At 42.9% G+C, this 12,667-nt stretch overlaps 1 protein-coding gene across 1 annotated transcript in view; it reads left to right on the top strand.

Annotated features, from left to right (window-relative positions):
• SUSD5 (sushi domain containing 5) overlaps nucleotides 1–12,667 on the top strand; it is a 103,867-nt gene that overhangs the window by 50,909 nt on the left and 40,291 nt on the right. Inside the window, exon 3 of the mRNA XM_072651481.1 lies at nucleotides 510–628. Coding sequence (XP_072507582.1) covers nucleotides 510–628 — 119 coding nt within the window. The remainder of the gene's footprint in view (nucleotides 1–509; nucleotides 629–12,667) is intronic.

Here is a 12,667-nt window from a genome sequence, read left to right as displayed (position 1 = left end):
TTTTCCCCCCTCTTGATTTCTTGTTAAAAGTAAATACTGAATTTTTAGTTAAATAAGGACACATCTCAGTGGTGCTGGAAAAGAGCCTGGATCAGAATGGAAAGATTTTTGTAGTTAATAAACAGAGACCCGTTGGCTTTGAGGGGCTGTGGTACAAGCAGCATTTTCTCCAACAAATGCAGAAATAATTTTCCACCTTCCTATTTTAGCCAGAGTAAAAAACAATAACAACCCAACATGTATTACTCTCTGAGCCTTGAATTAATTTAGAATGTGCCCAGGAACTACCCTCTTTATCTTTCCTGTCTTTCTTTTCTTTCCCCAGAATGGGTTTTTCCACTCCATTACATTTAGTCAAAACTCTTTACAGGAGATATCTCTGCCCACCTGAAAGCTGGTGTGCTGGTGTCTAATGTTTGGTGACCACTGTGACCCACAAGCACCAGTAATTGCTCTTCTTTTTTCCAGTTCCACTTGAAGTTTTCCTTTGTCTCATTCCTCTATTTTAGGACGACGGTGTGCGGCAAGATGAATGGGGAGCAGCCGAGTATGAAAGCTGTGGATGTGAAAATTGAAAGTGAGCTGATTCCCGGCAACAAATATGATGCCCTTTGTGTCAAGGATGAAGGTTAGTGCTGAAGCTGCTGAAAAGACATGCAGGCAGGATATAAGTTGGCTCATGGGGCTTAGCTGAAGCCAGGAACTCTCCAGCACTATCCCCCAACCCTTTAAAGATAGTGGCGCATTTTAAAGAAAAACTTTTGTAGGGGGAGGAACTTTACCAGACTTGTTGAACACAGCATCTCCAAAGGGAAGGCTTACCTTTTAGCTGAAGAATTAATTGCTGCCAGAGTCAGAACTAGACATTTTTTTGTGTCTAGGGCAAGAAGAAAGGAAGATATTTTTGCAGTATGGTGGTGTGAGGGGAGACAGAAACATGGGGACACAGTCATGAGGTAGGGAGAAACGACTAGTTCCTGTGCTCATCCAGTAACTTCCAATCTAATCCAATACAACTAGCATTTATTAATCTCATACAAGGTACATAGCATTGTACTAGGTGCTGGGGATCCGAACACAGAAATGAAACAGCTCTTGTCCTCAAGAGGCTTATATTTTCCTGGAGGGACAGTTGCATGGTTTTTTTCCCAGCTACCAAGAATGGTGGGAGTAATCCAAGGCTGGGACTTGGCAAGGAAAGATAGGTAGAGTTGACTTGGTTCACCAAGAGGTCAAGATGAGGAAGAGAGGAGAGTGTAACCAGTACATGGGTGATGGTCCGGGAAAGAAATGCATCATAGAAGGACTGGAAGTCACAGTGAGGATAAAAAACAGGGGTAGGTGTTATAAGGCAGAGGGAAAGATGATAAAATAAAGGAATTTCAAGACTCACGAACATGAATGTGGAACAGTTGGGGGTGATGGCAAAGTCAAGGTATGACATATCTAGAGATGGAGAGGAGGTCAAAGGAAATGAACAATATGAGGAAGTGGAAAGTTGAGAGTAGTCCCAGAGAATGAAGGCAAGAGTTAGGTACAACAGGAAGATGGTGAGCTGGCCTCTAAACTCACTGAGGAAGGAAAGGGGTGTCCTGGAGGACAGTAGATGACAGCTGCCAGAATCTTGATTGGGTGGTAGATATGGATCAAATGAACCTCCAAGGAAGAGTGATGACTGAGTGCTGGTGATAAAGGTGAAAGTGGGCAAGGGGAGCATGGAGTGGTATGGCTCTTCCACCAGGAGTTGGGAAGCGGGAATGAAAACATGCAGTGCTGGCCAGGTAAGCTGTGTTATCAGGAGGCAGCAAGGTCTCAGTGAGTGCCAGAAGATGGAAGGAGTGAGAAGGAGAGAAGGTTTTTGAGGAAATTAAGTTTCTTACTTATGACACAGGCTTTCCAGAGAGCATGAGACCTAAGGAAAGGCCAGAGGATTTAGCAATGAGCTTCTACTTGGTCATTTTGTAGTGAGTTGTTTCAGGCTGAGTGTCAGGGACACAGAGGGGTTGAAAGAGGAGAGAAAATGGAGACAATGAATGCGGACAGCTTTTTCTAGGAGCTTGTCTATGAAAGGGAGGAGAGATACAGAATGATAGCTTTTTGTTTTAATCCATTATTGTTGCATTGTTTGCTGTCTTGGGAAGGGGAGAGGAGAGGGAAGGAGGGAGAAAAAATTTGGAACTCAAAATCTTATAAAAGTCAACGCTGAAAAATAAATTAATTTTTTAAAAAGACATTAATCACAAAAATATATATATATTGTTGCTAACAAAGTGTTAGCCAGGCTATTCTGAATGGTCAGTTTGGAGAATAGACTCTTTCTTCCACTTTCCCCCTTCCCCTCATCCTCTCCTTCCTACACACACACACACACACATTTCATGCTGATATTGGGAGAAGTCCAGCTGAACTCAAGAGGTGACTATGGGCCAGGCAGTGGGTAGAGTACTTGACTTGGAGTCAAGAAGGCCCAGGTTCAAATCCTGCCTCAGACAGTAACTATGTGACTGATAAGTCATTTAATCTCCTTCTGGCTCAGTTTCCGTATCCAATAATAAGAACACTTACATCACAGAGTTCTTGTGAAGATCAAATGAGATAACTTGTGTGAAACACTTTGTAAACCTTAAAGCATTATGCAAATGATAATAAGGATTATATCTGGATCCTGGTCCAAACAGATATCTTCCATGGACTTAACCCCGCTTTTGTATAGGGAAGAAATGCCAGAAGGGAGCACATTATTGTGAAGGTGAGAGCTTATGGTGATATTGAGGGGATGCCCCTTCCCTTACCACTTGGGAATTAGACATTGGGGTGCCCTGCTTTCTGAGTCCATACAGTCTCCTGTTTACCACTGAGTGGTTGAGTAAGAGGTCTCAACTCCTCAAGCCCATTCCACAGTAGGCGTGGCACCCCAGTTCTGCAACACATCTCCCCACCATTGATGTTTAAAAGTTGGGCCCTCCCATCATTGCCCCTCCCGGGGTCCTTTCACAGTCGCAGCTCAGGCAAGAGGCACTTGGGGTGGGGAAGCCATGGTGACCAACTCTGGTTATGCCAGCTAGATCTGTATTATCCAATGAGTAGTGTTCACCTAAGGAGCCTAGGATCCTGGAGATCTGGTTCATCCCTTTCAGAGACGTATAGCTGCTCCCTTCTCACTAGACAAATATGTTTGGAGACGTCTAGCTGAGTAAGCTCGGATTTATATCAGTAGAGAGAGTGCCACCAGGTGCAGGGAGAGAAAGAATGAGGCAGGAGAAGAAAGAAGGGAAGGGAAAAGGGGAGGAGAGGGGGACCACAAGGGGAGGGGAGCAGGAGCAGGGGAGAAAGGAAGGAAGGAAGGAAGGAAGGAAGGAAGGAAGGAAGGAAGGAAGGAAGGAAGGAAGGAAGGAAGGAAGGAAGACAAAGTAGGCCTAATTGACATAAGCATTAGGTCAGATTTTATTATCAACACAGATTACCTCCAGTTTAACTGAAATGAAAATACTTATCCAGTTGAAAAGAAAACCAATTAAGGGTTCCCCAATAGAGGGACCCAACAGATGCTCAATTCTCCTTTTACCCTGTAATGAACGACCCTGACCAAGTTCATTGTCCCCCCGCCTTGGGCAAGGGTTCCATAACCATAACTGTCATCAGGAAGGTGACTGGAAAAGGATATGGATAGCTTCCAGGAAGGGAGGAAATATGGCACAATGGAAAGAATGGAAACTCTGAAATCTGAGGACCTGGGCTCGAGTCCTGGGTCTTTCCTTTGCTTCCTATTTTCCTTAGACAAGTCACTGGTTTCTGGGCCTCACTTTCTTCAGCTTTAAAATGAGTTGAGTGACATGATGACTATAATCGTCAGTAACATGACTCATCTGTCATCTAATGTGAAAGCAGCTGAGTACTATATTCTTGCCTTGTCCTGGTGAAAGGTACCAAGTAAACATTGCCATGACATAATAGGGATTCACCATGCCTGGTCTAGAGAGGCATTGACGGGTGCTTCCTGGTCCTGGGATTGGGAGTATATCGTTTTAATTATCTGTGCAAGTGGCACCATATTTAGAAGAATAGCTATGCTCTTTTGAGGATAAGGTAGGCAATTTAAAAAAAACTTTGTTAAGCTGATAAAATGATATAGTGGATAAAATCATGATAGGTAGTAGCATGTATGTACCCCTTTCAGGTTTGCAAAACACTTTACAAATAAGATCCCATTTGATTCTTACAACAATCCTGGGGAGGTAGGTGCAATTATTATGCCCATTTTACAGATGAGAGAAACTGAGGCACAGAGTGATTTTTTTTTTTTAAATGACTTGCCCAGGGTTACCCAGCTCATCAGTATGTCTGAGGCAGAATTCAAACTCAGTTCTCCCTGTCTTCTTCAAGTTCAGCAGTCTATCCACCATGATACCAGCACTAAATTGAAGTTGGAAAGATCTGGTTTCATATCCAGTCTCTGGAACTTACTAGCTGTCTGACCAAGGGCAAATCACCTAACCTCTTAGATCCTCAGTTTCCTTATCTGTACAATGGGAAGAAATAATTGAGGCTTTAAACAGATTTTATATATAAAGCTAATCATGATGACCTTTTTTGCATAATGAATCCAATAAGCAATATTTGAAATCTGAAGCTTCCTTGCCCAATAAATGCATTCATGTGAAAATTCAGAAGAAATCGTTGCTTTAAACAATAAAACCTTAAATTAAACTTTATATGTCAGTCAAGAATACTGAAGTTAATCTGTATGTGTTCTAAAGCCAGATAACCAAGAATACAACAATTAGCACACTTGGCAAACTTTAAAATGCTCTCTAAATGTCCATTATAACATTATTTGGAGGCAGAAGAACTGGGTACAAATCCTGCTGTACTATTATTTACTATATTGTGATCTTTAGGTCACTATGTCTCTCTGTGCCTCAGTTTCTCTATCTGTAAAATGAGGAGCTTGGACTAGGTGACCTCCTAGGTATGTACCAGTTCTGGATCTATAATCTGTGATCCTATGAGCTATAATGAGGTGGTTGCATTATTGTCACATCCATTTTACAGATGAAAAAATAAGCTCAAAGGTAACTTGCCCTTGGTCACACAGCTAAGTCATGGACAAGAGAAAGGAATCAAGCCCAGCATTTGGTTTTCATTTGGTTTTGACCCTAGAATGAGCCGAGTTCTTTCCGTGACACAACTGAGATAAAGAGAAGTAATGATGGCTCTATCCATTGAGCCTGTAACCTAGCAACGTCCTGTATCCTATTCAGCCATCAATCAGTCCAGTTCAGAGGTGGTCAGTGAGTATCTCAAGGTCACTGAGGCAGCTCGTCATCCAGGCTCAGGCTCTAAACCCAGCTCCTCACTCACCAATATCCCATCTCAGGCCTCTGTGTCATGGATAATATACAAGGTTGTTGTTTGACCAAGGGACCCTGATTGATATGGCACTATTGACAGCCCTGCACCTTCACACTCCAACAGCTGGGCTGAAGCAAATTAAATCTGTAATGGAAATGGAAATTTAATTAACTGCTAAGGAAGGTTTACACATCCTACAGCTTATGCAAACGGCCTTCAGTGCATCCATTTTTTTTTTTTTAGTAATAGAAAGAGACTCTCAGGTGTGTGCAGTCAACAGATGTTGGGTAAGTGGATGGTGGGTTTGGTTTTTTTTTTCCAGTTCTAAACAAGGTGACCTCAATTAAACAAGCAGAGATTGCCTGTGGGACCACCTCTGAAATACTAAGTGGATAGTAATACTTAGATTTCTTGACTAGGAAAGGTCTTCCCCTAAACTGCTGGCTTCCTGCATGCGTACAGGGGTTCCTGGTGTGGAAGCCTGCCCAGGGAGCCACCATCACTAATGCTGCCAATTCTCCTGCCTGTTTTTCTCACCAGTTAATGAACATGGTGAATGAAATTAATATTAAGCTGCAGGGAGAACATTAATGAGTGCCACTCCTGGAGATAAATGCATAGATTGAAGTGTAATTAAGATAAGACTCAGACTTCCATAACTCCTCTAGCAGACAATGACATTGCCTAAATGACTCTAAAAGAAAGAGAGTGTAAGAAGCCTTAGAGATCGTCTGATCCAAGCCCTTCATTTTATGGAAAGTGGAGGTCCAGAGAGTGGAATCATTCCAAGAACCAGCAAGTATTTATCAAGCATCCATGATGCACTTACCACAAGAGATGAGACCCAAACCAGAAAACCTACAGCTCCTGTCATTTATTCAATGAACATTTATTATTCAATTTATTCAGTGCACATTTATTAAATGCCTACTGTGTACAAAGTGAGAAGCAATAGAAAGGAGGTGGAATTTCTCTGATTTGAGTGTTACCTCTTGTGATCTATTTGACTTGGGGGTGTGGAGTATAAGTTCTGTGTAATACCTTCAGAGGGCACAAGAAGGCCCTCAATATTATGCTTGATAGATGGTTCCAATGGATGTGTGAGTCTTTGTAGAGTCTATAACTCCGTTCACACTGTTCATTCAGAGCCACAAAGTGTCCCCCTTGAGATCTAAATAAATGAAGAGAAAATGAATGGATGGATGAATGATAAAACCCTTCTAGGTCACAGTCTTTGTAGGTCTGATGCAACAGCAACTGTGTCAGGTCAAAAAGTGCCCAAAGAAATAACATGGTCCCAGTCTGGGGCCAGTTGGACATGGTGAGGTCTCATCCAATAAGATACCATGTCCCAGAGTATTGGTGAAGCACCCAGGACTTGGGGATCTATCCTAACCTATATAAATAGGCTAGTCTCTTTAGTTTCCTATGGAAATATTATTTATTAGGCTTTTTATTATCCCATGGAAGAATTTATTCCATGGAGAGAGTCCTTTCTCCACTATATCACTTTGCCTAGACTATGATAGTCAGGAAAGACCTGGATTAAAGTCCCTCCTTAACCTCCTTGAAGCTGGTTTCCCTCATCTGTAATAGGGGATAATATCAGTGGTACTTACCTTTCAAGGCTGCAAGGATTGAATGAGATAAAGGATGCTTTGTGAACTTTAAAGTGCCATAAGACTGTCAGCTATTTTTATCATAAGTGCAGTCCCTGGGTAACTCTCACCACAGTATTTCCTCCTGATCTGGTCAGACATACCAGTGATCAGGTATTTTAAAGACCCTTCAAAAATCAAATGAGATAATAATTGTAAAGGGTTTAGCACAGTGCTAGCACTGCTCCCCCACCCCAGCTTTCTTCAGCCCTGCCCTAGGTAGGTAAGTCTCATCTCCTTTCCTTGGTCCAACTTGCTCTGCTGGGAGAGGATCTGATGGGAGATATCCTGCCTCCTGAGAGGCAATGTAGTGTATTGGAAAGAGGATCAGACCTGGGCCCAAGTCTCAACTCTAGCTCTTGGAGTCATAGATCTAGAGATGAAAGGAACCTCAGAGGTCAATCTAATTTCTTTATTTTACAGATGAGGAAACTGAGGCCCAGGTCATACAGGTAGTAACAATCAGCACAGGAATCTAAAGACAGGTCTGTTTCCCACATCAGTGATCTTTCTGCATTACTAGCTGTGTGGCCAGGGGCTACCTTTATGAACTTCAGTTTCCCTATATTTATAATAGAGGAGATAATACTTGTAGTACCTACATCAAAGGGCTTGACAAACCATCTAGTCCTGCATAACTATGAACCAGAGAGACCTCCCCTTTTACTGAGCCCATCACCACTTCCCTCCTTTGTCTTTCCACCTGTCATATGCTTCACTATCTTGTTGTCTGAGCTGAGGAATGGGACCCCTTCTTGTCCCATCCCAGCTGCTAACCTGACCTGGATTCACTCAGATGCCTCAGGCTCCTGTGGTTAGCCCGGCTGCAGACTTCTCCAGCCAGGAACTATTGTCCCATTGGCACTCCAGTGCTCAGTTGGTGCCCTAGATCCTAGAATCATTGCTCAAGTCAGACCTTACCAAGACCCTTAGAGGAAAAACATAAGGAAATCTAGTGACCTATTAGAGGGGGATGGGAAAACAGAAGAATCCAGCAACCTTCTCTCTAATCAGTCCCTCTGCCCCCAGCCTCTTTCACAGTGTGGAATTCTGTCTTGGATTTCATTTTCTTTTATCAGGAACTAAGATTTGGGGTTGGTACTTGTTTTTGGGGTGCAAGAATATGGCTTTCCCCCTGGACTAGCTATGATGGTGAGTATTCCTGGCCTAACACCAACTAGGGTGAACTCTGGTTATTTCAGCTGCCAATTCAATTGAGCTGATGGTTAATGAATGAAAAGGAAGGAAGGAAGGAAGGAAGGAAGGAAGGAAGGAAGGAAGGAAGGAAGGAAGGAAGGAAGGAAGGAAGGAAGGAAGGAAGGAAGGAAGGAAAAGGAAAGGAAAGAAGGCAGAAAGGAAGGAAGGAAAAAAAGAAAGAAGTAGGAAGGGAGAGAGGGAGGGAAAGGGAAGAGAGGGAAGAAAGAAAAGGAAGAGCATTTATTAAGCACTTACTACATATATCTATCTTATATTTATGAAAATTGGTCTTTAACAGACTCTATAAAACAGACAAATGCGTCGTGTGCTGAAATGACCTTCTTTGAAAGTCTGTGTTGCTTCTTACCTCCCTCAGTGAGACCATTTAATGACTTTAACAAGAAACAGCTGCCCAATTGTGCAGGCTTGTTTTTTTTTTCCTTGAGGGTAAGTAGAAGGAGAGGTCTCCAATAAATTTCATGTACAACACAACAAATTTGTACTTAATATGTTTTTAAAAGTTATGCTTCATTTATGTACAATCTGGCAATATTTAGCCTGGGGATAGCTGTCTCCAAGTATTTGAATAGGCATCTGGGTGGTGCAGTGGGTAGAGTGTGGGGTCTGGAGTCAGGAAGACCTATGTTCAAATCTGGCCTCAAACACTTACTAACTTTGTGACCCTGGGCAAATCATTTGACCTGTTTGCCTCAGTTTCCTCAACTGGGATAATAATAACACCTACCCCATAGGGTTGTGTGAGGATTCATTGAAATAATAATTATAAAACACTAAGTCTAGTGACTGGCACATAGTAAACACTATATAAATGTTGGCCATTATTGGCTATTATTATTCTTATTATTTCATGTGGAGAAGACATTGACATGTTCTTTTTGGTCTCAAGGGACAGAACCAGGAGCAGTCTAATGGGGAGACAAGATGCAAACAGCTACATCCAAACCAGATGCATGCAAGATAAATTGGAAATTACCAACCAAGGGAAGGTGCTAGCTCTGAGATTGGGAAAGGCTTCATAGTCAATATATTCAGATGAATATTAGATGAAATGACCCCTGAAGTCCCTTCCAGCTCTGCTAGTCTGTGATGCCCTAAGGGATTCATTTGCTGTGGCTGATGGGAACTAGAGGAGGCAGCATCACATAATGACCTGAAATAGATCTCTAGACCTGGAATGAAATCATACTCTAAGTCAATGGAAATAAATGGTGCAATGGAAAAGACCCTGGATTTGGAGTTAAGGTCCTGGGTTCTAAACCTGGCTCTGCTAATTACTAACTGTATGACTTTGGACAAGTTCATTCGTTTCTCTGGGCCTCGGTTTCCCCATCTTTAAAATGATAGAGTTGCACTCGATGATCTCTAAAGTCCCTTCCAGCTTGATGTCTTATGACATGAGCTCCAGATCATCTAGTGAGACTGTCATTTTAAAGGTGAGGAAACTGAGGCCTAGAGAGTCAAAATGACACATCCAACTTTGACCCAAGGTCCTTCAAGTTCAGGGTTGATGCCCCACTTTTGCTTGGCCTCAGTCTCTCCCTGGTTTGTGAAACTCGTCAGAAGTCTCCTGTTCCCCAGTGATGTATTAAACAGCTATCACTGCTCTCCTTCTCTTTGGCCATAAAGGAAAAGTGACAGCTTAGAATTCCAGTAAAGGCAAATAGAAGTCTCATAAACTTATGTAAAGGCGCAGAAGGCAAACAAGGCCTGGGGAGTGTTCACATGGCCTTCTTTTCAAAAGATTATCGTTATTAATAAACTTTGCCACAAAGTGGGCCTTTTCTTTTCCTTTCCAATACTTTGCATTTAAGCTGACAGTGAGTTTCCAGCCCTGGGGTGATCTCACTTAAAACTAATAAATGAAGTTATTCTTAACCAACCGGATGCTGGTGAAAGAAGCCTGCTCCACTCTGGGTCACAAGCCTCACTTCCTTTAACATCCCGGCTGCTCCAAGCAAAGGAACCCGAGTGCTGACAGTCATGAGATCTGGGTTCTGATTCACCTGAGCTCTGTTGGACTTCATTGTCTTGGGCCTTCCGTTTCTTCTGTTTCAAAGCAGAGTGACCTTGCTTTCTTCTCAATCTACCTCTTCTTCATGGCTCACTCTAAGGGATCTGGACCCACCTAGTCCAAACGGCCTTGACCTACCAGGGCCTATCTCCCTGCTCCAATGCATTCTTCAACTTAGCTGTCAAAGCCATCTCCCTCAAGTTTGGGTCTGACTGTGTCATCCCTCCCCCATTCAAACAGCTCGAAAGGCTCCCATTGCGAGGATCAAATATAAAATCCTCTTTTTGGTGTTCAAAGTCCTTCCTGACCCTTCCTACCTCTCCAGATATAGTACACATTTTTCCCTACCTCATACTTTACAAGCTAGTGACACTGTCTTCCTTCCTTTTCTTCATACATGTCCTTCCATCTTGAAACTCTAGGCATTTTCACTGGCTGACCCCCAAACCTGGGATTCTTACCTTCCTCATCGCTGCTAGGTGGTGCAGTGGATAGAGCACCAGTGCAGGAGTCAGGAGGACTTGAGTTCAAATCTCACCTCAGACACTTGGCACTCACTAGCTGCGTGACCTTGGGCAAGTCACTTAACCCCAATTGTCTCATCCTGGGTCATCTCCAGTCATCCTGATGAATATCTGGTCACTGGATTCAGATGGCTCTGGAGGAGAAGTGAGGCCGGTGACCTGCACAGTCCTTCCTCACTCAAAAAAACAAAGTGAAGTGCAAGTCATGTCATCGTTTCTCTGATGGCATGGTCTTCTTCGGCAACAAAGGACGAACACACAGACATGCCCTTCCATCTTGAAACTCTGGGCATTTTCACTGGCTGACCCCCAAGCCTGGGATTCTCACCTTTCTCATCACTGCCTCCTGACGTCCTTCAAGTCTCAGCTAAAATCCCACCTCCTACAGGAAGTCTTTCCTGTCCTCCTTAATCTATCTTTTATAAGTATATATTAACAAATATATACATACATATATTAGCTTTACTGTCTGAGATGAATTCCTATTCTCTCCCTCTCTCTCTCTCACTCTCTTTTTCTCTCTCTCTTGCTGTCTATCTGTCTCTGTCTGTCTTCCTATCTGTCTTTATCGGTGTCTTTGTGTCTCTGTGTCTCTCTCTTCCTGTCTCTGTCTCTGCCTGCCTCTCTCTGTCTCTGTCTCTAGGTCTCTCCTGGTATCTCATTGTTTGTGTTTTTATATCCCCCATCAGGCTGAGATCCTTAAGAGCAAGGACTGGCCCTTTTCTTTTTGTTTTGGTCTTTCTAAACCTGGCTTTACTAATTACTAATTATATGACCTTGGGCAAGTTCATTCATTTTTCCTGGCCTCAGTTTCCCCATTTTTAAAATGAGGGAGTTGCACTGGATGATCTAAAATCCCTTCCAGCTCGCAGTCTTATGACATAAGCTCCAGATCCAGAAGTTAGACCTTCTCATTTTACAGATGAGGAAACTGAGGCCTGGAGGGTCAAAGTGACACAACAACCTTGACCCAAGGTCCTCCAAGATCGAGGCTATTGCTGCATGAACACATCCCACTTTTGCTTGACCTCAGTCTCCCTCTGGTTTGTGGTACTCATCAGATGTCACCTTTTCTACCTATAAATCATAATCCTATGACATTATGTAGGCAAGAAGACAGCTAACCAGTCTTGCAGAAACGTTTGGAATGTCCAAGGGCAAGTGCCTAATGCCAAGGTTTCTGCTGGGGCAGCTGACCCTTCATTGAGTCCAAGCATGGATTCAAAGGAAGCAAATCGAATGAATCAGAATTTATTTAGCCCAGAATGCCCTGGTTGGGTGTGGTAGGATCAGTTCCTGTCCAACAGTGGCCCTGGTTCATTTTGTTCTTTGACTCATTTGTATTTTCATTCAACTCACATTTTCTAAGCTGCCAACTAGTCAATCACCAAGTATTTATTAAGTGCCTACTATGTGCCAAGTACTGCAAGGTGCCATGCTAAACACTGAGCTAGGGCACAAAGATGTGTAAGAGCCCCTGCCCTCAGAAAGCTTGCTGTTTGTTGTATTGTAGGGAAACAAACCATGTTAAATTTAACTCAATAGTAATTTATTAAGCAGCAGGGTGGTGTAGTGGATAGATAACCAGCCTTGGGTAGAGAGACTTTCCTCATTAAGAGTTCCCTGCAGTGATGAAATCTTAGTTCTTACCACCCCCATACCACCACCCCCCCAAAAAAATTTGTGCAAATCAAAACAGAATGCTATAAAATCATGAGAGTCTAGCTTTTCCCCCAGGAAAAGAAATGAGAAGACATCTCTCCCTGCTTTTCAACAGAGGTGGGGGACCATGGGTGGAGAGTGTTGCATACAACGTCAGACTTTTGGGGGATATTTGGTTAGTGTTGCTGAATTTTTTATTTCTTCTCCTTTGTATTGCTTATTATAAGGGATGCCTCTATGAG

Source organism: Notamacropus eugenii, chromosome 3 (assembly GCF_028372415.1).
Source record: "Notamacropus eugenii isolate mMacEug1 chromosome 3, mMacEug1.pri_v2, whole genome shotgun sequence".
Lineage (NCBI taxonomy): Eukaryota > Metazoa > Chordata > Mammalia > Diprotodontia > Macropodidae > Notamacropus > Notamacropus eugenii.
Note: the sequence above shows the minus strand (reverse complement) of the source record. Positions and strands in the feature narration are given on the sequence as shown.